The following is a 27,836-nucleotide window of genomic DNA, read 5'->3' as shown; positions in this document are numbered from 1 at the left end:
AAAAAATAAATTTCATTTGGGTACAGTGTTGCATGACCTCACAATTGTCATTCAAAGTGTGACAGTGCTGATAGCTAAAAATTGGCCTGCGCGGTAAGAGTGCCCTGTGTATGTATTGCCCTGGCAGCTGCTACATCACTACAGTGTCCAGTAGTGATGTAGTTGCTGGCCGGAGGAAGCCTAGCACACAATAGGGGAAAGGCATTGTTTGACACAGTCTTAAAAAAAATACAAAAAAAAGACTGCTGCCTACTGGACATTGTAGGTATTCAACTTTTTACAAACTACTTCAGGCTTCATAGCAACAATTTGTTCATAGCAAGGCAACTTTAAAAAAACTGGTCAAACTGGAAAAATGCATTTTAAATTTGTATTGCCATTGTGAAAAGTGAAATTTCAAGATAATACCACAAATAAAAAAAAAAAAAAAAAAAAACCAGAAACAAAAAAGTCTTGGGTTATCCTCCCATCCCACAAAAATAGAATGTATCTCAAATCTCAAGTTGCCAAATCGACCGGTTTGTAGCTGCAATTTAAACATTTCTCTGGCTCTAAAACAGCTGTGAGAGGTCAACTGGTAAAACACTAACCTGCAGGAAACGTAGCAGAGGTAGATGGAGCATCACCTGCAGACCGTGATGCATCAGTCTCAAGAGGTGGAGGATAAGGTGGGGGCTGCACATTGTGTCTACCATATCCCGGACATTGGCGGCAGACAGTGTAGGGTTGGCTGTAGGGTGAAAATGTAACCAAAGGCAAATTACTTGAAAAGCACCAAAAGGAGAAGATAACCATGTATGGAAAGCTGTGCTCCAAAATTCCAAGGAAAAAAATGTTGCGTGGTAATATTCAATACATGGTATTCCTTTATATTCTGGAGGATCAATAAAAGAAATGAATGCTCAGCTTAAAATTGTTGTGGATAACACTGATTTTTAAACAAACCATTTGCAGATATTACTGTAACAGTACAGTAGGGATGAGCTTCGAGTTCGAGTCGAACTCATGTTCGACTCGAACATCGGTTGTTCGCAAGTTCGCCTAACAGCGAACAATTTGGGGTGTTCGCGGCAAATTCGAATGCCGCGGAACACCCTTTAAAAGTCTATGGGAGAAATTAAAAGTGCTAATTTTAAAGGCTTATATGCAAGTTATTGTCATAAAAAAAGTGTTTGGGGACCTGGGTCCTGCCCCAGGGGACATGGATCAATGCAAAAAAGTTTTAAAAACAGCTGTTTTTTCAGGAGCAGTGATTTTAATAATGCTTAAAGTCAAACAATAAAAGTGTAATATCCCTTTAAATTTCGTAGCTGGGGGGTGTCTATAGTATGCCTGTAAAGGGGCGCATGTTTCCCGTGTTTAGAACAGTCTGACAGCAAAATGACATTTCAAAAGGAAAAAAAGTCATTTAAAACTACTCGCGGCTATTGCATTGCCGGTCCGACAATACACATAAAAGTTCATTGATAAAAATGGCATGGGAATTCCCCACAGGGGAACCCAGAGCCAAAATGAAAAAAAAAAAAATAAAAAAAAAACGGCGTGGGGTCCCCCCAAAAATCCATACCAGGCCCTTATCCGAGCACGCAACCTGGCAGGCCGTAGGAAAAGGGGGGGGGGGGGGACGAGAGAGCGCCCTCCCCCTCCTGAACCATACCAGGCCACATTCCCTCAACATTGGGAGGGTGCTTTGGGGTAGCCCCCCAAAACACCTTGTCCCCATGTTGATGAGGACAAGGGCCTCATCCCCACAACCCTGGCCGGTGGTTGTGGGGGGTCTGCGGGGGGGCTTATCGGAATCTGGAAGCCCCCTTTAACAAGGGGACCCCCAGATCCCGCCCCCCCCCGTGTGAAATGGTAAGGGGGTACAAAAGTACCCCTCCCGTTTCACTAAAAAACTGTCAAAATTTTTAAAAATGACAAGAGACAGTTTTTGACAATTCCTTTATTTAAATGCTTCTTCTTTCTTCTATCTTCCTTCATCTTCTTCTGGTTCTTCTTCCGGTGTTCTTGTCCAGCATCTCCTCCGTGGCGTCTTCTATCTTATTCTCCTCGGGCCACTCCGCAGCCATGGCATGGGGGGAGGCTCCCGCTCTTCATCTTCTTCATCTTTTTCTCCGGGCCGCTCCGCATCCATGCTGGCATAGAGGGAGGCTCCCGCTGTGTGACGCGTCTCCTCTGCTGACGGTTCTCAAATAACGGGGGGCGGGGCCCCCCTCTGACGCACGGGACTTTCCTGTGGCATTCCCCGTGATGTCACAGGGAAGTCCCATCAAGTCACCGTGTGTCAGAGGGGGGCGGGGTCACCGGGTGGCCCCTGCCCCCCCCCCCCCCGTTATTTAAGAACCGTCAGAAGAGGAGACGCGTCACACAGCGGGAGCCTCCCTCCATGCCAGCATGGATGCGGAGCGGCCCGGAGAAGAAGATGAAGATGCCGCGGAGGAGATGCTGGAGGAGGAAGAGGAAGAAAGAAGAAAGAAGAAAGAAGGAAGGAAGGAGAAAGAAGAAAGAAGAAGAAAGAAGAAGAAAGAAGAAGAAAGAAGAAGAAAGAAGAAGAAAGAAGAAGAAAGAAGAAGAAAGAAGAAGAAAGAAGAAGAAAGAAGAAAGAAGAAAGTCTTCAATGAACTTTTGTGTGTATTGTCGGACCGGCAATGCAATAGCCGCGAGTAGTTTTAAATGACTTTTTTTCCTTTATTTATTTATTTATTTATTTCAGGTACTTATATAGCGCCGTCAATTTACGCAGCGCTTTTACATATATATTATACATTCACATCAGTCCCTATACCCTCAAGGAGCTTACAATCTAAGGTCCCTAACTCACATTCATACCTATACTAGGGCCAATTTAGACAGGATCCAATTAACCTTCCAGCATGTCTTTGGAGTGTGGGAGGAAACCGGAGTACCCGGAGGAAACCCACGCAGACACAGGGAGAACATGCAAACTCCAGGCAGGTAGTGTCGTGGTCAGGATTCGAACCAGCGACCCTTCTTACTGCTAGGCGAGAGTGCTACCCACTACACCACTGTGCCGCCCACCTTTGAAATGTCATTTTGCTGTCAGACTGTTCTAAACATGGGAAACATGCGCCCCTTTACAGGCATACTATAGACACCCCCCAGCTACGAAATTTAAAGGGATATTACACTTTTATTGTTTGACTTTAAGCATTATTAAAATCACTGCTCCTGAAAAAACAGCGGTTTTTAAAACTTTTTTTTGCATTGATCCATGTCCCCTGGGGCAGGACCCAGGTCCCCAAACACTTTTTATGACAATAACTTGCATAAAAGCCTTTAAAATTAGCACTTTTGACTATTTATGTTCGTGTCCCATAGACTTTAATGGTGTTCGCATGTTCGAACGAACTTTTTTCCTGTTCGCATGTTCTGGTGCAAACCGAACAGGGGGGTGTTCGGCTCATCCCTACAGTACAGTAATAAATAAGCTGTAGAGGGTAATAATTTGACACATGGCTTAATATAGTCATGAACATAAATAATGGACCTCATCTAGTTTGGAGGTCAATAGTAAAGTGAGTGAATTCACATAGATTGAGTGTGGAAGTGTTAAAATTTCATCAGAAGAAATGTTGTTGCACACAAGGAATGTTTATGGATGGAACTTTTTTACTTTATGAAGACACACAAACTTTTTTTACTTTTATTTTATATGTTTGCATTAATTTATTATATGTAGATATAGGAATTGTTCATTCACCTTTATTAGTCTGCCTACACTGATGAATTGATTTATTCTGTTAGAGATACATTCATCAGCAACATATTTTATTTTTTAATTTCATTTGCTTGGTAAGACAAATTGCTAATCAGCCAATCACATGGCAGCAACTTGATGTATTTAGGATGTGGTGAAGATGACTGAAGTTCAAACCGAGCATCAGAATTGGGAAGAAAGGGGATTCAAGTGACTTTGAACATGGCATGGTTGTTGGTGCCAGACGGGCTGGTCTGAGTATTTCAAAAACTGCTGATCTACTGGGATTTTCAAGCACAACCATCACTAGGGTTTACAGAGAATGGTCAGAAAAAGAGAAAATATCCAGCGAGTGGCAGTTGTTAGTATGAAAATGCCTTGTTGATATCAGAGGAGAATGGGCCTACTGGTTAGAAAATTATAGAAAGGCAACAGTAACTCAAATAACCACTTGTTACAACCAAGGTATGCAGAATATCATCTCTGAACGCACAATACATTGAACCTTGAAGCAGATGGGCTACAGCAGCAGAAGACCACACCGGGTTCCACTCCTGTCATCTAAGAATAGAAAACCGAGGCTACAATTCGCACAGGCTCACCAAAATTGGACAATAGAAGATTGGAAAAATGTTGCCTGGTCTGATGAGTCTCGATTTCAGCTGCAACATTCAGATGGTAGGGTTAGAATTTGGGATAAAAAACATGAAAGCATGGATCCATCCTGCCTTATATAAACGGTTCAGGCTGGTGGTGGTGGAGTAATGTTGTGGGGGATATTTTCTTGGTACACTTTGGGCCCTTAGTACCAATTGAGCATTGTTTAAAATGCCACGGCCTACCCAAGTGTTGTTGCTGACCAGGTCTATCCCTTTAGGACTACAGTGTACCCATCTTCTGATGGCTACCTCCAGCAGGATAATGCACCATGTCACAAAGCTCAAATCATCTCAAACTAGTTTCTTGAACATGGCAATATGTTCACTGTACTCCAATGGCCTCCACTGTCACCAGATCTTAACCCAATAGAGCACCTTTGGGACGTGCAGGAACGGGAGATTTATAGCATGAATGTGCAGCAGGCAAATCTGCAGCAACTGCGTGATGCCATCGCCACTATGGAACAAAATCTCTGAGAAATGTTTCCAACACCTCGTTGAATCTATGCTACAAAGAATAAAAGCGTTTGTTGCCAAAAAAAGATAATAATAATAATATTATATATACACACACACACACACACATATATATATACATACACACACATACAGTGGGGGCGGAAAGTATTCAGACCACCTTAAATTTTTCACTTGTTATATTGCAGCCATTTGCTAAAATCATTTAAGTTCATTTTCCCCTCATTAATGTACACACAGCACCCCATATTGACAGAAAAACACAGAATTGTTTACATTTTTGCAGATTTATTAAAAAAGAAAAACTGAAATATCACATGGTCCTAAGTATTCAGACCCCTTTGCTGTGACACTCATATATTTAACTAAAGTACTGTCCATTTCTTCTGATCATCCTTGAGATTGTTCTATACCTTCATTTGAGTCTAGCTGTGTTTGATTATACTGATTGGACTTGATTAGGAAAGCCACACACCTTTCTATATAAGACCTTACAGCTCACAGTGCATGTCAAAGCAAATGAGAATCATGAGGTCAAAAGGAACTGCCTGAAGAGCTCAGAGACAGAATTGTGGCAAGGCACAAATCTGGCCAAGGTTACAAAAAAATGTCTGCTGCACTTAAGGTTCCTAAGAGCACAGTGGCCTCCATAATCCTTAAATGGAAGACGTTTGGGACGACCAGAGCCCTTCCTAGAGCTGGCCGTCCGGCCAGACTGAGCTATCGGGGGAGAAGAGCCTTGGTGAGAGAGGTAAAGAAGAACCCAAAGATCACTGTGGCTGAGCTCCAGAGATGCAGTCGGGAGATGGGAGAAAGTTGTAGAAAGTCAACCATCACTGCAGCCCTCCACCAGTCGGGGCTTTATGGCAGAGTGGCCTGACAGAAGCCTCTCCTCAGTGCAAGACATATGAAAGCCCGCATGGAGTTTGCTAAAAAAAACACCTGAAGGACTCCAAGATGGTGAGAAATAAGATTCTCTGGTCTGAGGAGACCAAGATAGAACTGTTTGGCCTTAATTCTAAATGGTATGTGTGGAGAAAACCAGGCACTGTTCATCACCTGTCCAATACAGTCCCAACATTGAAGCATGGCGGTGGCAGCATCATGCTGTGGGGGTGTTTTTCAGCTGCAGGGACAGGACGACTGGTTGCAATCGAGGGAAAGATGAATGCGGCCAAGTACAGGGATATCCTGGACGAAAACCTTCTCCAGTGTGCTCAGGACCTCAGACTGGGCTGAAGGTTTACCTTCCAACAAGACAATGACCCTAAGCACACAGCTAAAATAACAAAGCTGTGGCTTCACAACAACCAGAGCGCTGACTTAATCCCAATTGAGCATCTCTGGAGAGACCTAAATATGGCTGTCCACCAACGTTTACCATCCAACCTGACAGAACTGGAGAGGATCTGCAAGGAGAATGGCAGAGGATCCCTAAATCCAGGTGTGAAAGACTTGTTGCATCTTTCCCAAAAAGACTAAAGGCTGTATTAGATCAAAAGGGTGCTTCTACTAAATACTGAGCAAAGGGTCTGAATACTTAGGACCATGTGATATTTCAGTTTTTCTTTTTTAATAAATCTGCAAAAATGTCAACAATTCTGTGTTTTTCTGTCAATATGGGGTGCTGTGTGTACATTAATGAGGAAAAAAATGAACTTAAATGATTTTAGCAAATGGCTGCAATATAACAAAGAGTGAAAAATGTAAGGGGGTATAAATACTTTCCGGCCCCACTGTATATGTTCTCTTAAAGCATGTTATGCAGCACAGTGCTTGTGATATGTAATTTGGGCCTCGGTCATGAACCCAGAAGGAAGGCTAGGGAAGGAGGTATGCTGTCTGAGGTCCGGTTCTAGAGAGTTCCTGCCTACCCCTTTCCTGTGAGGAGGTCCATAGAGCTGTGTCCCCCGTGTGGATATCCTAAGATAAGCTATTATCCAGCTTACCTCTGGTAAGCATACATCCTATAAGGTGGAGGATTTCTCACTGGGTGCTGAGTGTTTAACCATTTGATCACCCTCTATTAGCTCCGGCTCCAGGGACTCATTTTCTTTGAACATTTTCACCATTCCCTTGGATATATTTTTGGCAATTTCATTGTTACCATTTGTGTCTCATTCGGTTCACCCTATTATTCATTTATTCCTACTGTATGGTTTTCATTCACCTTCGAATATTTGATTGATTGCTGTTTTTTTATTATTCACATAACCATGTATGGTGTTCAATATGTGTTTTAGCGCAGTCCTTTTTTGATTTTTCATCACTGCAACATAATTGTGCCAATCAGTGCCCATTTGTGGGCACTGATTGGCACAGATTTGGCACACTGGGCACATGTGGATGGCCATGGAGTACATACCTGGCCATCCACATGTTGCCCCTTCCCTGGTGGTCCTAGTGGCGATCCCTGGTGGTCCAGTGTGGTTATCTGCGGGGGGGCTGCGCTGATAAACAATCAGCGCAGACCCCCCTGCCAGGAGAGCCGCCGATCGGCTCTCCTCTACTTGCGTCTGTCAGACGCGAGTGAGGAAGAGCCGATCAACGGCTCTTCCTATTGACAGCGTGATCAGCCGTGATTGGACACGGCTGATCACGTGGTAAAGAGCCTCCGCCGGAGACTTTTTACCAAGATCAGTGTAGCGGTGTGTCAGACTGACACACCGCTCCACCGATTGCCGCGATGCGCGCCCCGGGGGCGCGCTGCGGCATGTTATCCTGCTGGACGTCATATGAACCACTTCCCGGACGTCAATCCGCTATAGGGCGGGCGGGAAGTGGTTAAACACATACTGTGCAGCACATGTCCTTATTTAACCACTTCCCACGCCGATGTACGTCTGCAAAATGGCACGGCTGGGCAAATGGGCGTACAGGTGCCATTGCGTGCGCGCCGGCCAGGATCTCCGTGAGTCTGCTCGCGGGTCCCGCAAACTCGATCGTCGCGGGGATACCCGCGATCGCCTCACGGAGAGGACAAACGGGGAAATGCTGATGTAAACAGCATCTCCCCGTTCTGCCTAGTGACAGTGTCACTGATTTCTTCTCCCTGTCATCGGGAGCAGAGATCAGTGATGTGTCACAGCTAGCCCATCCCCCCTACAGTTAGAAAACACTCCCTAGTACTGACTTAACCCCTCCCCGCCCCCTAGTGGTTAACCCCTTCACTGCCAGTGTCATTTACACAGGAATCAGTGCATTTTTATAGCACTGATTGATGTTTAACCCTTTCATGACTAAGCCTATTTTTGAAATTTGGTGTTTACAAGTTAAAATCCGTATTTTTTGCTAGAGAATTACTTAGAGTTCCCAAACATTATATATATTTTTTTAGCAGGGAATCTAGAGAATAAAATGGCGATTGTTGCAATATTTCTTATCACACGGTATTTGTGCAGCGGTGTTTTAAACGCAAATTTTTGGAAAAGGGACACTTTCATGAATTTTAAAAAATCCAAACAGTAAAGTTACCCCAATTTTTTTGTATAATGTGAAAGATGATGTTATGCTGAATAAATAGATACCAAACATGTCACCCTTTATAATTGCACTCACTCGTGGAATGGCGACAAACTACGGTACCTATGAATTTCCATAGGCGACGCTTTAAAATTTTTTTACGGTTACAAGGTTTGAGTTACAGAGGAGGTCTAGGGCTAGAATTATTGCTCTCGCTCTGACGATCGCGGCGATACCTCACATGTGTGGTTTGAACACCATTTACATATGCGGGCGCGACTTCCGTATGCGTTTTCTTCGCTGCGCGAGCTTGCGGGGACAGGGGCACTTTTAAAAAAAATTTTTTTTTTATTTATTTTATTTATTTTTTTACTTTATAAATTGTGTTTTAAAAAAAATTTTTTTTTTTTTTTTTTTACTTTTATTGCTGTCACAAGGAATCCCTTGTGACAGTAATAGGTGGTGACAGGTACTCTTTATGGAGGGATGGGGGGGTCTAAAAGACCCCCATCCCTCCTTTACACGTCAAAGTATTCAGATCGCCGAAAACGGCGATTCTGAATACTGTGTACTTTTTTAAATTCGGCGCCATTGGCAGCCGAGTAAACGGGAAGTGACGTCATGACGTCGCTTCTGCGTTTACAACAAGAAGGCTGGAACGAAGCCGCTCACAGCTTCGTTCCAGCCCGCCCCCAGCCGCCGAAGGTACCCGATTGGACACCGGGCCTCCCGATCGCACGGGAGGCCCGGTAACAGCGGCGGGAGGGGGGGGATGTTCCCTCCCGCTCCTCCGGTATAACAACCGAGCAACTTTTAGCCGCATCGGTTGTTATACACGGGTAGCCGATCGCCCGCTGTAAACAACGGTACCGGGATGATGCCTGCAGCTGCGGGCATCATCCCGGTATAAACCCGGAAAGCCGAGTACGCATATCTGCGTACGGTCGGCGGGAAGGGGATAAATGACAATGGTCCCAAAAATGTCCGATGTGTTCGACCATAATGTCGCAGTTACAAAAAAAAAAAAAAAAAAAAAAAAAAAAAAAAAAAAAAAAATCGCTGATCGCCACCATTACTAGTGAAAAAAAAAAAAAATTAATAAAAATACCATAAAACTATCCCCTACTTTGTAAATGCTATAACTTTTGCGCAAACCAATCAAACGCTTATTGCGATTTTTTTTTACCAAAAATATGTAGAAGAATACGTATCGGCCTAAACTGAGGAAAAAAAATGTTTTTAATTATTTTTTGGGGATATTTATTATAGCAAAAAGTAAAAAATAACGCATTTTTTTCAAAATTGTCGCTATTTTTTTGTTTATAGCGCAAAAAATAAAAAACGCAGAGGTGATCAAATACCACCAAAAGAAAGCTCTATTTGTGGGAAAAAAAAGGACATCAATTTTGTTTGGGAGCCAAGTCGCACGACCGCGCAATTGTCAGTTAAAGCGACACAGTGCCGAATCGCAAAAAACGCACTGGTCAGGAAGTGGGTAAATTCTTCCGCGGCTGAAGTGGTTAAACAATTACTAGGACCGAGGGGACAATCTGTCACAAAGACCTGAAGTGCCGAACTGTATGCTGTTTACCGGGCGCTCGGGTTCGGCAATCACAGATATGGTGGACAGATTATTGGGTGGGGCTGGGGAAGACTCAGCTGTCATGACACACGTTGGCACCAATGATAAAATCAGAGGAAGATGGAGTGTCCTAAAAAATGATTTTAGGAACTTAGGAGTCAATATCAAGAATGATGTGCAAGTGAATGTGAGGGACAACATCACTAATGGAGCAAGGGAGGAGGTGGAATCCTTATGGGTAGAGCTTCAAAAGGAGGAAACCAAGGGGAAAGTAATACTGGGAGTATGCTATAGGCCCCCTAACCAGAGGGAGGAGGGGGAGGCGGACCTCCTATCACAGTTTGGAATGGCGGCAAGGATGGGAAGTGTCATTATAATGGGGTATTTTAATTATCCAGATACAGGCTGGACGAAAGGAACCGCGCATTAGTCTAAGGCCCACCATTTCCTAAATGTCTTGCAGGACAATTTCATGGGTCAGATGGTAAATGCACAAAAAAAAAAAAAAATTATTACTAACAATACAGAACTAAATCTAAGATGAGGGGAGATTATATCGCCCGTACCTCTTTCCTGCAAAAAGAGGCTTCCAGGACTCGGGAGACTTTAGAGGAGAAGGCCACTAGATGTGAGTCAGATTATATTCAATCCCCTAATGATAACAACTATTATTTATGGCAGAACACCCTACGTGAGCTCTCCCTACAGAACGTTGAGCAGACCAAAAAAATCTACGCTACTCACAAAGCAAAAAATATTTGAACACGGAAATAAAAATGGGCGTCTGTTAGCTTGGCTAACAAAAAAATCAGACAGCTTTCACCCACATAGCTAGTATCCAGAATACCAATGGACAGCTGCTTTCCTCTCCAGAGGAAATAAATGCTGAATTCCTGAAGTTTTTCAGGGAGGTGTATACCTCTAGAGCCCAGTTCACGCCATTAGAATTACAGGAATATCTGGATGCAATCCCATTCCCTTCCCTATCAGAGGAACATAGGAATTTACTAGGAGGGGGATTTTTCCCTGGAAGGAGGTCCAGACTGCAATTGGCAGTTTGCAGAGCGGGAAAACTCCGGGTGCAGATGGCCTTCCCACAGAGTTCTATTCACAAAATGCTGAAGTGCTCGTCCCCAAGATGAAATCCCTCTTCTCTGGCCTGGTGGAGACAGGCGCTCTCCCAGAGTCTATGGAAGAAGCTATTATAGTTCTAATACCCAAACCTGGCAAGGACTCACAGGAATGTGCATCCTTCAGACCAATATCTCTACTCAACGTTGATGCAAAAATCCTAGCAAAGATTTTAGCTAATCGTTTGTCGTCGGTAATCTCCACCCTGGTTCATGCCGACCAAACAGGGTTTATGCCGGGCAAAGGTACCGACATAAATCTTAGGCGCCTTTTCTTAAATCTGTCATTCGGTCATGTTACAGCGGGATCTCGGGTGATTGTCTCCCTAGACGCCGAAAAGGCGTTTGACTCTGTAGAGTGGTTGTATCTTTGGGGGGTGTTACAACACTTTGGGTTTGGCCCCAAATTCATACGCTGGCTGCAACTACTCTACAGAGCTCCCAAAGCAAGGGTACGTACTAATGACCGAATGTCAGACTTATTTTCCCTACACAGGGGCAGCCGCCAAGGATGCCCCCTGTCCCCTAGTTTATTTGCCCTGGCCTTGGAACCCTTAGCGATTTTAATTCGTGAGTCACAGGAGATTAGGGCAATTCGGGTTGGCAACCTAGAAGAGAAAATATCCCTTTATGCGGATGATGCTCTACTTTATCTAAATGACTCTGGACCGTCGTTGTCTGCCGCCCTGGTGTTATTTGATAAATTTGGTGCATTATCAGGCATCCGTATCAATTGGAATAAATCGGTCCTCTTTTCCCTGGATAGGCAGCCCCAAGGCCCATACAATCATACACCACTACAATGGGTTGGAGAATTCAAGTATCTTGGGGTCAGGGTCTCTAGGGATGTCGGCCAATATTATGCTTTGAACCTGCTCCCATTGCTTAGACTCCTACGGGGAAAATGCCGGTCTTGGTCCGGACTTCCATTGAACTTATTAGGCCGTATAAATATTCTCAAAATGGTCATTCTATCCAAGTTCAATTATTTTTTCTGGAATAGTCCAATTTGGATACCGCAGGTCTTTTTCCAAGAAATTGACAAATGCATTACCTCCTTTATATGGAATGGTTCTATACCAAGACTGGCAAAAACTACACTGCGTGCACCGACACACCTGGGGGGACTGGCCCTCCCGGATTTCAGGGTTTATTATTGGGCAGCTATGTTGGTTATGGTATACTGGTGGGTTGCGGCGAGTAAATCTAACGCTGCGGTTTGTGTAGAGGCAGCCTGGTTAGGCTCACTACAGGAACTGCAAAACTTGGCGTATAGAGGAGTGGGAGCGTATAAGGATCTCCCTGCCCCAACTAGGGCGACGATAAAGGTATGGATTGCGGCTAGATGTAGGTTCCTTATAGCGGGTCAATGGTCACCGGTACAGCCTCTCTGGGGAAACCCTAATTTGCCTCATTTTAGGTCAATAACAGATCCTCAGGTTTGGGCGAGATTCGGCGTTAAGACTTTTAGGGATATTATGCCTACGGGCACACTGATGTCATTTTCGCAAATAGCTAGGAAATATGAGTTACCTGGGTGGATGTTCTTTCGCTATGTTCAGCTGAGACATGCGGCCAGGGCCCAATTCCAAACGCAGCCTATTCTGCAATTGGACCCCGTAGAGAATCTATTGTCCTGTGAAGACCTGAAAAAGCCACTTTCGGCTCTATATGGTATTTTACTTCCAATTGATAGCGCTAAAATGGATAGACTCTGGGAGCAATGGAAGGCTGATATTCCATCATTAGAGAGGGAAGATTGGGAGGACAGTCTTGAGCAGAGCCCCAAGCTAGTTATAGCTGCAGGAGATAAACTTATACAGACCAAATTCCTCCACAGGGTTTACTTCACCCCGGTACGTATGTCTAGAATATATCCTGATAGAGACCCACAATGTCCCAGATGCTTGACACATCCGGGCACATACATGCACATGTTTTGGGGCTGCCCTATGCTGTCAAACTTCTGGGCCGAAGTATTTGACCACTTAAACGTCCGCCTTGAGTTGAATGTCCCTGTGACGCCTGAATTAGCCTTAATAGGTATACACGATGATGATCAGCGATCACATCACAGCAAATTGCTAATTTCATATTTGCTTTTCTATGCCAAGAAAGAAATATTGTGTAAATGGACCTCTTCTGTCCCCCCGGATGTAGCTACATGGGAAAACAAAGTAAATGCTGCTCTCTCCCGCTGTATAAGTTGATGTACATCAACCGTGGATGCCCATGGAAATTTGACAAAGTCTGGTCATCTTGGGCATCGATTTAGACGGTGAGACAATGTCAGTAGAGTGGTGGATCTGCTGAGTGGCCCCTGCTTTCCTCTGGTGTTTTCGGTCTCTCTGGAGTATTCTGAATGGTCTGGTGCGGAAAGTGGGGTCCCCCAGGGTTTTGTCCTGGGACCTATCCAATTTAAAATTATTCATAAACGATCTGGAGGATGGGATAAACAGCTCAATCTCACTATTTGCGGACGATACAAAGCTAAGCAGGGCAATAACTTCTATGCAGGGGGTGGAAACCTTGCAAGAAGATCTAAACAAATTAATGGGGTGGGCAACTACATGGCAATTGGGGTTTAATGGTGAAAAATGCAAAGTAATGCATTTGGGTGCCAAAAAATAGGATTTTTTAAAACAGCTTACCTGTAAAATCCTTTTCTTTCGAAGGACATCACGGGACACAGAGCCACAGTAATTACTGATGGGTTATATAGGGTATCACTGGTGATTGGACACTGGCACACCCTATCAGAAAGTTCAACCCCCTATATAATCCCTCCCCTTGCAGGGATACCTCAGTTTTGTAGCCAAGCAATATAGTGTATTAGAAGAGGGGCGGGACCTCTGTGTCCCGTGATGTCCTTCGAAAGAAAAGGATTTTACAGGTAAGCTGTTTTTAAAAATCCTATTTTCTTTCTCGAACATCACGGGACACAGAGCCACAGTAATTACTGATGGGATGTCCCAGAGCAATGCTACCTGAGGGGAGGGGAACCACACAACGTAGGGTGTAATCAGACCTGAGGACCTTGTACCGCAGCCTGCAGCACACTACGCCCAAAGGCGATATCCTCATGCCTTCTCACATCCACCTGATAGAATCTGGTGAATGTATGGACTGAAGACCAGGTTGCGGCCTTACAGATTTGAGCCATAGAGGCCTGGTGATGCACTGCCCAAGAAGCACCAATAGCCCTTGTGGAATGTGCCCTGATCTGAAACGGAGGAATCTTTTGTTTCAAACCGTAAGCCTGAATAATCAACTGACGAATCCATTTAGAAATGGTAGCCTTTGACGCTGCCTGTCCTCTATTGGGACCGTCTGGCAGCACAAACAAAACATCCATTTTGCGAATCTGAGCAGTTGCCCCGAGATAGGCCCTGACTGCTCTTACTACATCCAACGAATGTAGTGATCTCTCTTCCGGAGAACAGGGATCTGGAAAAAAGGAAGGCAGAACAATGTCTTGGTTTAAATGAAAATCAGAAACCACCTTCGGTAAAAAAGTAGGATGAGGGCGCAGTACCACTCTATCCCTGTGTATAATCAAATAAGGCTCCTTACAGGAAAGGGCTGCTAATTCTAAAACTCTTCTAGCAGAAGAGATGGCCACCAGAAAAATTAACTTCCTTGTCAACAAGACCAAAGGAATCTGACTTATTGGTTCAAAAGGCTGTTTCTGTAACACAGCCAGGACCAAGTTCAAGTCCCAGGGGTTTAGGGGCGCTTTAACCGGAGGATTAAGACGCATCACCCCCTGCATAAAGTTTCAGACCAAAGAATGTGAAGCAAGTGGTCGCTGAAATAATACTGATAAAGCCGAGACCTGGCCCTTGATGGTACTCAAGGCCAGCTTCATCTCTAATCCTAATTGTAGAAAATCAAGAATTCTACCTATGACATATTTTCTGGGATGCCAACCCCTGGATTCACACCAGGAAACATAAGCTTTCCAGACTCTATGATAAATCATTCTGGAAGCTGGCTTATCAAGGTAGATATGACAGGACCTGAAAGCCCACGACTCCTCAGAACGTGGGTCTCAATAGCCAAACCATCATATTTAGCGTTTGTAAGGCAGGATGGAACACTGGACCTTGAGATAACAGGTCTGGGCGTACTGGTAGGGTCCATGGGGAACCCACCGTCATCCTTACTATTTCTGCATACCAAGTCCTTCTGGGCCAAGCGGGGGCCACCAGAAGTACCGACTTCTTTTCCTGCCTGATCCTGCAAAGGAGTCGTGGCAGTAGCAGAATAGGCGGGAATGCATAAATCAGTGAGAACCGATGCCACGGAATCACCAACGCATCCGTCCCGCATGCAAGAGGATCCCTCGTCCTTGCCACAAATCTGTCTATCTTTTTGTTGAATCGGGATACAAAGAGATCTACATCTGGGACCCCCCATCTTTGGCATATATTCCAAAAGACGTCAGGATGTAGAGACCATTTCCCTGGGAGTAGCTGCTGGTGACTTAAATAGTCCGCCTGCCAGTTCTCTATCACTGGAATGAAAACTGCCAATATGTATGGCACATGCATCTCTGCCCAGACTAAGATCTGGTTCACCTCCTTTTGAGCAGCTCGGCTCCGGGTGCCTCCCTGATGATTGACACAACCCTGTAGCCTGATAGTCCAGGCCTTTAGGGCCAGGTATACCGCCCGGATCTCCAGAATGTTGACCTCTCGGTCTTGGACCATAGCCCCTGAATCACAGACTGTTCCAGAACTGCTCCCCAACCTGACAGACTGGCATCTGTTGTTACCACCGTCCAGGTAACCGGTAGAAAGGATTTCCCCTTCTGCAGGTTCTCGGGTATGAGCCACCAATTGAGGCTCTGACGCACCGCATGCGACAGGTGCATCGGAAAGTCTAACGCCTGAACCTTCTTGTTCCAGGCTGACAGAATACTGTGTTGTAGCATTCTTGAATGGAACTGAGCCTAGGGAACTGCTTCGAATGAAGAACCATCTTCCCTAGTAGTCTCATACAAAGGCGGACAGAAGGACCCTTCTTGGTCCTGACTGCCAGAATCAGCTCTCTTAAAGCAGCGATCTTTGCCTGGGGTAGAAATATTTTCTCCTGGCTTGTATCTATGATCAGACCTAAATACTCCAGTCTTCTTACTGGTTTTAGGAAAGGTTTCTCTAAGTTGAGGATCCAACCCAGGTGTTCCAGATACCTGACTGCGGTCCTCAAGTTTCCGTTCAAAGAGGCTACCGACCGGTCTATCAAGAGCAGGTCGTCTAGGTATGCTATGACAGCTATACCCTGAGCCCTTAATCTGGCCAGAGGAGGAGCCAAGATCTTTGTGAACACTCGAGGTGCAGTGGCTATCCCAAAGGGCAGAGCCACAAACTGGAAATGGCGCCCTCCTATCTCAAAGCGCAGAAACTTCTGATGAGCAGGAAAAATGGGCACATGCAGATATGCATCTCTGATGTCTATCGATGCCAGAAATTCTCCTCCCTGCAGGGTGGAGACTACTGACCGAATTGATTCCATGCGGAAGGACTGAATCCTTAGGAATCGGTTCGGATCCCGTAAATCCAGAATGGGTCTGACATCTGCATTTGGCTTTTGGACCGTAAACAGGTTGGAATAGAAACCCAATCCCTGGTCCTTTGCGGGAACCATCATAACGACCTCCTGCGACAAAAGTCGCTCTAACGATAGAAGGAGCAACTGCTTCTTCTCTGGGTCTCTGGAGACACTTGATCTGAGGAACCAAGGAGAGAGAAATTCCTGAAACTCCAGCTTGTACCCTAAGGTTACAGTGGAGATTACCCATCTGTCCTGGAAGTCCTCCTGCCAGAGTTCTGAGAACTGCTGCAGTCTTCCCCCCACTCGAATGAGCGGGGGCGCCCCTTCATGAAGAGGTCTTAGTGCTTTGCCTAATAGGCTTCTTCCCCCAGGACTTCTTTTGTTCCTGGGGTTGACTCTTGCTTCTGAACCCAGACAGACAGAGGAGGCCGTCGAGACTGCCTGGAGGCTGAAGCCCCTGGCACTGGGGAAAGAGTCAGTTTGAAAGAGGGACGCTTACTCTTCTTCTTGACAGGTAAGAGAGTACTTTTCCCACCAGAGATTTTCTTGATATAGTCATCCAAGTCATTTCCAAACAACCTTGCACCACGAAATGGAAACCCAGCAGCTTCTTAAATGGTGCTTCGGCTGACCAATTTTTCGACCATAGGATTCTACGTATATGCGAGAAAGACGAGAGGTTTGCACGATAGAATCTCTGACGGCGTCAACAACGGAACATAAGGCCGCAGGAAGGTTAGCAAACCCCTGGGCCTGCTGTTCAGGTAATACCCTGATAACCTGCTTAACATGGTCTCTTAAGTATTGACAGACTCCAATCGCTGCAACTGCAGGTTGAGCCACTGAACCTGCCAAGGAGAAAACATCCTTCAATAGGGATTCCATCTTTTTATCTACAGGATCCCTGAGCATCTGAGCATTGTCTACAGGAGAAGTCAGACTATTATTTATGGAGGAAATGGCGGCATCAATGGCCAGTATTCCCCTCATTTTAATAAACTTTTCTTCCATCGGATAAAGTGTTGAAAACTTTCTCGGCGGAAAAAATGTTTGTCTGGGTGATCCCACTCAGAATAAATGAGCTTTTCAAGTAAATTATGAACAGGAAAAGCCTGTGCTGCTTGAGAAGGTTTCAGTGACCCCAAAGCAGAAGAGGATTCTTTAACAGTTTCAGGTACGGGCAACTTAAATGTGGAGCGGACCAATCCAGTAAGGATCTGTACTAAGACTTTCTCCTCTTGGGAAGTCGCAGAGGGTCCCTCTCCACCTGATTCCTCCGAAGAGGAATCATCCGTCCCATCCTGATCCTCTGAAAGGGATTCGTCTCCTTTATCCCTGAGCTCCTCTTCCTGAGGGTCTTGGAAAACAGAGGAAGGCCTAGTGCGTTTTCTTCCACCGAGTGAAGATGTAATCACGGCCATTAATCTTTCCTCTAAACCATTAATAGCTGAGGAAAAACCTCTTGTGTAATGTATACAGGGGCTGAAGTGCCGGAGGCAGGTATAGCCCCTGACCCCAATGGCTCACCCTGGCTAGCCGTCCCTGGCCCCTCGGGGGGATGCTGCTGACAGGGGGTCCTCAGAACCTGAACGAGATCCCCTAGTGTCTCTGGTTCTGGGAGTGTTTGAACCTCTTCTACCCATAGTGCAAAGCAACAAGGTGGAGGTATCACAAAATGAACACTGACTGCTGAGCGATGTAGTCCGGCTAAAAGCCCTGCTACCCAATGCCTAGTCTGGTGTTACTTTAGTAAATGCTGCCTAGGAGAATGCCTGTGTCCCACCTTACATGCGACCTGTCAGCTCTGTGTCCCTCCGAAGGCTGTGTGCACCTGTACAGAGTGCTTTAATAGCCTGCAGCTGGCCTGAGTGGGAGTCTAAGCACCTGTGCTGACGTCCTGCCCCCCCCCCCCTCTACCGCCCCCCCCCGCCGCTCGAATTTCAAAAAACGAGCGCTTCCCGCGCTGGCCGACCCTCCGGAAACACTATGGAGGAAGGCTGGGGGAGGGGGAGGAAGGAGAGAGGCCGGTAGTGAAGGGCCTGCCTGAAAACGGCAATGGCGGCGGTGCCCGAGCGGTATAACCGCTGTCTAGACCCCTGTGGCCTCCCCCTAGCCTGGGGGGAACATCAAACATGAGAAATCCCCCCCATCCATCCTACCTTGAGCCGGCCGGAGATGCTGTGAAGCCTGAACACTGAGCCGACATCAGCATGACAAGGTTTGTGCTCTTGGCAGCCCCCGGTGGTCACAATAGGCAAAGCATGCATTTACCTTAAAGGAGAAAACCTACTAGAATTAAAAAATTCTGTGGAATCTCCTCTTACCTTATCCAGCCGCAGGGTTCTGTTTACACAGACCCAATCTTCACCTCTCACGGTGGGCTCCGTTTAGAAAACCGTCAGAGACCGGGGCCCCCTACGAATAGGGGGATCCTGCAGTTCTGGACCTGTAAAGCACCCGGCTAGAAAACCATCTTCTAATATGCGGGGTCCAGCTCTCTAAAAAGAGAAGCGTTACAGGTAAAACCTTGTTTCTTCGGACACGAGGCCCGGGTACCATCCAATTCGGCCACGAAAGGACACTTTGAATGGATCCGGTCTGCCTGGCTTGCCCCAGTATAGGATATAGGATATTCCCTTTGGAGCTCAGCACAGGACATCTTTACACGTCCATCACCTAAGACACTGGCGTAAAAACTGAGGTATCCCTGCAAGGGGAGGGATTATATAGGGGGTTGAACTTTCTGATAGGGTGTGCCAGTGTCCAATCACCAGTGATACCCTATATAACCCATCAGTAATTACTGTGGCTCTGTGTCCCCTGATGTTCAAGAAAGAAATATGAATGCAATTTACTCGCTATGGGGAGAACCTCTGGGCGAATCTAGGATGGAAAAGGACCTTGGGTTCTAGTAGATGACAGACTCAGCAATGGCATGCAATGCCAAGCTGCTGCAAGCAAACCCAACCGAAAATTGGCATGCATTAAAATGTGTATTCACTCCAGAGATAAAAAGATAATTCTCCCACTCTACAAGACTTTGGCCCAGCCGCACTTTGAGTATGCCATCCAGTTCTGGGCACCAGTCCTCAGGAGGGATGTACTGGAACTGGAGAGAGTCCAGAGAAAAGCAACAAAGCTAATAAAAAGGGACTGGAGGATCTCATCTACACGGAAAGACTACAAGCATTGAACTTATTCTCTCTGGAGAAGAGACGCTTGAGAGGGGAAATGATTTCAATGTACAAATACCGTACTGGTTACCCTAGCAGAGGGGGAGAAAAAAAAAAACTTTTCTGCAAAAGGGAATTTAAAAAGACACACGGCCATTCACTAAAATTAGAAGAGAAGCGGTTTAACCCTAAACTGCATAGAGGGTTCTTTACTGTAAGAGCGGTAAGAATGTGGAATTCTCTTCCAAACAGTGGTTTTAGCAGTGAGCACTGATAATTTAAAAAACTATTAGATGGGCACCTTAACGACCACAACATACAGGGGTATACAATGTACTATTAACATATAAGCGCACACACACACACACACAGGTTGGACTGGATGTACTTGTGGTTTTTTCAACCTCACCAACTATGTAACAGAGGGGATGGTATGATAGTACGATAGTGGCTTTACAACCACTTTAAGGCAATTCTAAAGGCAAAAGGGGGTCCAACCCGGTACTAGCAAGGTGTACCTAATAAAGTGGCTGATGAGTATATATAGGATTTTTTTTTTTCCTATTGGGCTGGAATTTTAGTTACATCGCATTTTTGCACTTTTAACATTATATACAGCATAATGTCCAATTTTAGGGATTTTTTCCTGTTACAAACCTGATGTCTGAGGATTCACTATCGACATCCGATAGTTCAAGTAGGTCTTCTGAACTTCCCTCTTCATCAGAGAATGATCGTCGTACTTTAGGCTGTAGCATATCTTGAGTGATCTTATTGCGAGCATCCATGCTCCGTCTGTCTTCCTCACTGCGACACTTTTCTGTATTTTGTAGCAAAAATACAAATAAAAAATGACTACAGTGCCAAGCCTATTTCAAGATATAATTAATGAATACATTTATAATGAAAGTCATATTATATTGTTATATTCATGCATTTTGAATTCAAACTCCCATACATTTACATCTTTGTATGTGTGTTGCAGCACATACAGTATGCACGTGCATTACCATATGTGCGATTGGGCCCTTAGTAGTTTTCCCTTTTACCACAAAGGATGGGTCCTATATGCCATGGCAATCAAAGGGTTAAAACAAGGTTACAGCAATCATTTTTAAAAATTGTTATTCATTTTGTAGATCACTTCAACACAGTGTGAGACACATAGTTTCATTGGGGAACACAGTCAAATAATTGTCTACTAATAACTATAGCTGCCATCTCTGAATGGTTGAACACTAGGCAAAGGTAAGGGCACATCTCCTGCAACTGACTATTTCCCTACGTGTACAAGCAGTTAGTAGTAATGAAAGAGAACCTGCCCGTCACCCCTAACGAATTTCAGGTTTAAAGGATTTTACATGGAGTAAAATAAATTGTATTTGTTGGGGTACACAGCCAGTCAGTCAATCTTCTGTTAATGGGACATTTAAAAGCAGTCTCAAAAAAGAAAGCGAAAAACTAAGGCAGCCTCAAAGATCACAGATCACAACACTGCTTGGTGCACCTTGCATCAACAGATGGCATTTTCCAGTGCCTTAGGAGTCACATGGTAAAACAGAAACTAGAATATGAGGTTAAGGTCAAGTAGTTGCCTTGCATACATGAGAAATAGATGCCTGGTGCCAAAAAGCCTAGGATGGTAAAGTGGCATCCCTTCAGGCTCGATTCACACAGGGGCAACACGACTTCAGCGCGACTTTGCACGGCGACTTCAACGCGGCTTCAACACAACTTCAGCGCGACTTTAGCAAATTACAACGCGACTTCAAGTCGCCTCCAGGACAGGCGACTTCGGCTGTGGCCAATCACAGGACAATCAGCTCTCTGGGAGGGAGGGGTTTGCCTGGGCAAACGAAATTTTTTGCCTGCAAAGTCGCTTGACTTTAGAGAGAGATCCGACTTGGAGGCGACTTCCATTGATTTCTATGGTACAGGTCGCCTACCAAGTCGGATCCAAGTAGTACAGGGAGTACGCTCTGAAGTCGGAGCGACTTCAGTAGTGTCTATTAAGACACTCCCATTCACTGTCATGTGAATCTCTTTCTGGGGCGACTTGGGGCGACAAGTCGGATCCCAAGTCCTCCCAGTGTGAACCGAGCCTTGGGGAAAAGTCTGTGTCAACCTGACAGGCAGACTGTGGGAGAAGGGAATTTTAAAGTGCCCAGAAACAGTAGACCGCTATGGTAAAATACATAAAATCACAAAATTTTTTTTTCTTTCTTTACAAAATTATTAAAAAGGAGTAAAAAACTCTGTGCAAATTGGTATGTTCAAAACAGACATATAATACAACCAACTGTGCTTGGATAGATAGCGGAATGTATACGGATTTACGCATTTTGCCCAAAAGGAGGGCTTATTCAGGATCTGCCTTGCAGTATTAATAGAGTTTACAACTCAGACTAAAATCAGAAAGCACAAAACGTATTATGTAGGTATATGCTAGATATCTAGTAGCACACTGACCAAAGTCAAAATATATGAGCTATGACATAGGTAGAAATAGGGAGACAAAATCGCCACCATAGAAGAGCCATCACATGAATATAATTTTCAAAGTGCAAACATTGGAAGGACCTTGATGTCAATGATTAGAGGGTCCAGTTAGGGGGTGGTTTGTACAGCCATGCCCCAAAAACACCAAGTTCAGGTACACGGATGGTCTAAATAATGGGACAAAGACCACAAAACACCCACAGCATGAGCACATGCCATGTGGAGGACACAAAATGGCAGCATCGAGACATACTACTTCCTCAGTACACTAAGGTAAATTGAGCTTATACAGTATTATGCAGGTATATAGATGGGGTGGAGTTTCTAACCTCCTGAAGGCAGCAGCTATACCCATCAGCAGAACATGGACTGTGTCCCCCAACAGACGCTAGCAGAAATATAGTTTTGATGGTTTTCAAGCACGTAATATGTTTTTACAAAACATGAAAAAAAAACATGAAAACTTTTCAGCAGCAGCAAAAAGGGCTTAAAACAGTAAACTGCTACAAGTAGCTAGAAACTACCTATACACAAGAATGGTATTACAACTTGAAATGCACAAACATGAATAGGCTCTTACCTGCACCAACAATGCACATTGTGTTAACAGGAAATCATTCTATGCATTTGTATGTCTTCTACTTCAGCTAGAATTTCCATCCCCTATCTTAATGGAATACAAGCACTGTTCTTAAAACTTGCCTGGATGCTGGAGTAGATAGGCCTCCACTAAATTGTTAAGTATGTGGTTTTTACAGATACGTTCCACAGGACATCGGCAGGTAGGGCAGAGGGAAGAGCGCTCCATCCAGCCAGAATAGCAAGCAGCACAGAATGTGTGCATACAAGGCTGCAAACTAACAGAACAGAAAGACACAATTAGGGTCCATATAAAAGCCTCTAGTTTTTTTTCCCTTATAGAGAGTGACAAACAGGCATTTTGGTGCGTTAAATTAAAAGAAATGTACTGTACCTCTTTTGTAATGATAAATGCAGCTCAGAAGCTAGATTTCTTATGCGCCCTGCTAAACGGTGATATAGAATGTGGGAAGGACTGAGGACACTTACATCATTCCCCTAAAGCGCCTGCAGATAAAGCAGTATCTGTCAACCTGTAGGCTGTGAACAGAGCTAGGCATAGATCTTCACTGAAAGGACTATGATTTGTTCTAACATCTAAGCAACCACAATAGCAGTAGGAACGACAATGCTGCAGTGATTTTACTGCAGAAGGATCAAAGAAAGTACTACTGACAGGATCAACAAGTATTTAGAAAATGTCCCAGGACATTTAGAAAAACAGGGCTCAATTCAGATATTTTAGCATCGAGTCTCCCTTAAAAACCATACCAGACCCGTTTTTTTTTTCTTCAACTGTCCAGGTTGCTTTGTTTACATTCTGCTGTCAACAGTCCAGCCAAGTATTAATTTCATACATTCGTTAAACAGCACATAGCTAGACCATGACTTATTTAACAAATGTATTTTTTCTGTGAATTGACTTTTACATCAGTTCATGGAGGTATTTACTGCGGGTTTCTTATTTTTGCACAAAAAATAAACAAACTGACAATGAAAAGAGATTTTCTATATTGTATACAATATTTGGATCAAATAAGTCATGTGATCTAAATATCGCATGCAATTTTTGCTTTGTGAATTGAGCCCACAGTCTGATGTTAATGGTATGTGCAGTCTGACTCAAATCATGGGAATGGTCCTGAAAGATGTAAGTGGAGGTCATTTTTATTTGAGGGTACCATGTTAGTACCCCTCTACAGCTGACATCCTAAGACTAGTTGTAGTGCCTTTTTCCACAGTTCATCCAGTCCTCTTTAGCGTTTCCATTACTGCTGCCATCTTTCCTGTTACCTAGTAGGTTTTTCCTTTAAAAGGGTGCGTTTCCTGGCTTTATGTCGTGATAAAGACACTATTTGTAAAGGCAATTTTATAATTTTTATTGATTAAAAACAGTTTTACATGAACTATTCTGCTGAGCTTTGCTTTCCCCTTAATGTCCAGTTATATTGCCTATGGATATACACAGAGCTTGCATAAGCAGTCTTGCCTAGGTATTAGTGAATCATGGTATAGATTATTTTGTATTCAAAATCTGTTTGACCAATTAAATAAGATGCATCAATGAAATTATTAAACAAACATTCACTCAACTCCACAGCTTTCGACCTTGGTGACTGCTTCCTGTACTAGTCCTTTTCCATTGAAAAAAAACGGTCACCCTTTTCTTCTGTGCAGCCATTAGCAGAAAAGCAAAAAAGGTATAGTACTGGCTTAAAATTATTTCTGTCTAATATACAAAGTATACATACATTTCCTTATCTGGTATTACCTGACACAGTCATGAAGCAGCTCTTGGCAAATTATGCAGGTCAGCGTCTCTTCCATCTTGTCTGGTTTCACGCTAGATGGTTTAGCATCTTCTGATGTGATCTTTAGATTACTGGACAGTGGAGGGGCATGACTACTTGCACATTCCACTTCTTAAAGAAAATAAATAAATTTTTTTTTTTAAAGTTATATAATTATTCACTGCCCACAAAGTGCAAATTTCAGTTTTGGAGAGAAAAGGGGACAACTTGTGTTAAGGTCCACTATATATTAAGTATTTTTGTACATTTTTTGACCGATTTTACCCTTCTTGTTTGTAGGTCTCCTGACAGGGTGGGGTCTGTGCTTATTGTTTATCAGCGCAGGCCCCCCCCCCCCCACCCAGATGACCACCCAGGAGCACCAGGGATGCTGCCAGACCACCAGGGATGCCCAGAAAAAGGTACCCCAAAAGGCACACCACCCTGGACCACCAGGGAGATGGCAATCAGTGCCCATGAGCAGTGCTGCCCAGCAGTGCCACCCATAAGTACCCATCAGTGCAGCCTTTCAGTGCCGCCTTTCAGTGCCCCTTGCCACCCATGAGTGCAGCCTATCAATGCCACCCATCAGTGCTGCCTTATCAGTGCAGGAGAAAACGGATTTGTTTACAAAATTTTATAACAGAAATAAAAGAAAAAAAAACCTTTTCAATTTGCGGTTTATTTGTTTAGCAAAAAATAAAAACGCAGAGGTGATCAAATACCACCAAAAGAAAGCTCTACTTGTGGGAACAAAATGATAAAAATTTTGTTTGGGTACAGTGTAGCATGACCACGCAATTGTCATTTAAACAGCGACAGCGCTGAAAGCTGAAAATTGGCTTACGCAGGAAGGGGGTAAGTGTCTGGTATTGAAGTGGTTAAACTGAGAAAAAAAAAAAAAAAAAGTCAAATTTTGAAATTGAAGGCAGCAATAAACCTCAAAAAACGTGGGACAGGGCCATGTTTTACCACGGTGTAGCATCCCCTCTTCTTGTTAACACTCTGTGAATGTGTAGAAACTGAGGAGATCAGTTGCTGGAGTTTTGGTACAGGAATGTTGCCCAATTCTTGCCCAATATAGGATTCAACCTGCTCAGTCCTAGGTCGTCTGTGTCATATTTTTCTGTTCAAGATGTGCCAAATATTTTCAGATGGTGAACGTTTTGGACTGCAAGTAGGCCAGTTAAGTACCGGGACTCTTCTATGAAGCTATGCTGTTGTCCTAAATGGAGTATGCGGTTTAGCATTGACATGAACTTTCACTGTATTGTTCATTTAAGCACAAAAGAGACTCCATTTTGTTCACGTTGTTGAAATGTGTTCTGTAACCTAACACACAGACACATCTTCTGCTAGCTCTCCGTCTCTACTCCCCCCTCAAGGTTTTACTTTTGCAATTGTTCTATTCGCTAGCTTTTAACCACTTCAATACAGGGCATTTTCACCCCCTTCCTGCCCAGACCAGTTTTCAGCACTAACATTTTGAATGATAATTGCGCGGTCGTGCGACCCTGTATCCAAACAATTTACGTCCTTTTTCCCCCCAAAATTTAGCTTTCTTTTGGTGGCATTTGATCACCTCCGCAATATTTAATTTTTGCGCTATAAACAAAAAAAAGCGCAACAATTTAGGAAAAAAAAAAAAAACACAAACAACCACCACACACAATATTTTTTCTTTTTTGCTATAATAAATATCTCAATTTAAAATTAAAAAAAAAAACCAACACTTTCTCTCTCAGTTTAGGCCGATACGCATTCTTCTACATTTTTTTTTTTTACCAAACTATGTAGAAGAATGAAGACTGAGAAAGAAATTGTTTTTTTTTTTTTATAATTTTAAATTGAGATATTTATTATAGCAAAAAAGAAAAAAAATATTGTGTGTGGTTGTTTTTGTTTTTTTTACCAAAATAAGTTATAGCGCGTACAAAATAGGGGATGGATTTATGTTTTGTTTTTTTTTACACTAGTAATGGCAGCGATCTGCATTTTTTGTCAGGACTGTGATATTGCGGCTGACAAAATGGACACCTGACACTATTTTGGGACCACTGACAAATATACAGCGATCAGTGCTATAAATATGCACTGTTTACTGTATAAATGTCACAGGAAGGGAAGGAGTTAACACTAGGGGGCGATCAAAGGTTTAAGTGTGTTACTTAGGGAGTGATTCTAACTGTGGGAGGTGACCAATCGGTGTCCCTATAGAAAAGGAACACACGATCGATCTCTTCTCCCTTGACAATTGTGGGTGCCCGGCGGACATCGCAGCCGCTGGGCAGGCACATCAGCCTCCGAGTGAAGCAGCAGGCACACGCCCCCTAGCCCAGGATGAGAGAGCCACCTTGCAGCCGTCATATGACCATATGCGGGATAGGAAGTGGTTAATAATATATTCCTATTTTAGCTTTTAACATCATCTCACACCAGCCCTTTCTTATCTATGTATAAAACAACAACAACAACAACATGTAATAAGCTTTGGCTCTGAACAGATATTTTACACACAGCCATTGCGTCCTGTGAATCTGTTCCTGCAGCTGCAGTATTAACTTCTGTTTTTAGAGTCTCTATCAGAAATAATTCCATAACAGCATTGTACTGCTGAAATATTCAAGGCCTTCCCTGAAAAAAAAGATGTCTGGATGGGAGCCTATGCTGCTCTAAAACCTGGATATATCTTTCAGCATTGACGGTACCTTTCCAGGTATGCAAGCTGCCCATTCCATATGCATTAATGCACAATCAGAGATGCAGGCTTTTCAACAGAGCACTGATAATAAGCCAGAAGGTCCCTCTCCTCTTAATTCCGGAGAAGCAGGGCCAATGATTGCCAAAAAGAATGTCAAATTTTGATTCGTCTGACCACAGACCAAAGTTTTCCACATTGCAACAGACTGCTGTAACTGAGTTTTGGCCCAGAGAAGATGATAATGTTTCTTAATCATGTTCAGGTACAGTATGGCTTCTTTGCAGGATAAAGATATAACTTGCATTTTTGAATGACATGATGAACTGTGTTCACAGACAGGGATTTCTGGAAGTATTCCTGAGCCCATGTAGTGATGTCCATCACAGAATCATGCCCATTTTTAATGCAGTGCCATCTGAGGGCCTGAAGATCACGGGCAACCAAGATTGCATTTCCGCCTTGTCCCATGCACACAGAGATTTCTCCAAATTCTCAAAATCTTTTGAT

At 44.0% G+C, this 27,836-nt stretch overlaps 1 protein-coding gene across 6 annotated transcripts in view; it reads right to left on the bottom strand.

The window, feature by feature from the left end:
* The window catches only part of CHFR (checkpoint with forkhead and ring finger domains), a 90,526-nt gene that overhangs the window by 33,347 nt on the left and 29,343 nt on the right, over window positions 1–27,836 (bottom strand). For all 6 annotated transcript variants that reach the window (XM_073628401.1, XM_073628424.1, XM_073628416.1 and 3 more), the window contains 4 exons: window positions 24,610–24,760; window positions 22,962–23,116; window positions 20,418–20,580; window positions 591–730 (listed from right to left, as the gene is read on the bottom strand). In XM_073628401.1, the coding sequence (XP_073484502.1) occupies window positions 591–730; window positions 20,418–20,580; window positions 22,962–23,116; window positions 24,610–24,760 (609 nt within the window). The remainder of the gene's footprint in view (window positions 1–590; window positions 731–20,417; window positions 20,581–22,961; window positions 23,117–24,609; window positions 24,761–27,836) is intronic.

Source organism: Aquarana catesbeiana, linkage group LG01 (genome assembly GCF_042186555.1).
Source record: "Aquarana catesbeiana isolate 2022-GZ linkage group LG01, ASM4218655v1, whole genome shotgun sequence".
NCBI classification, from domain to species: Eukaryota; Metazoa; Chordata; class Amphibia; order Anura; family Ranidae; genus Aquarana; species Aquarana catesbeiana.
The sequence above is the reverse complement of the archived record's forward strand: the minus strand, read 5'-3'. Positions and strand labels throughout refer to the sequence as shown.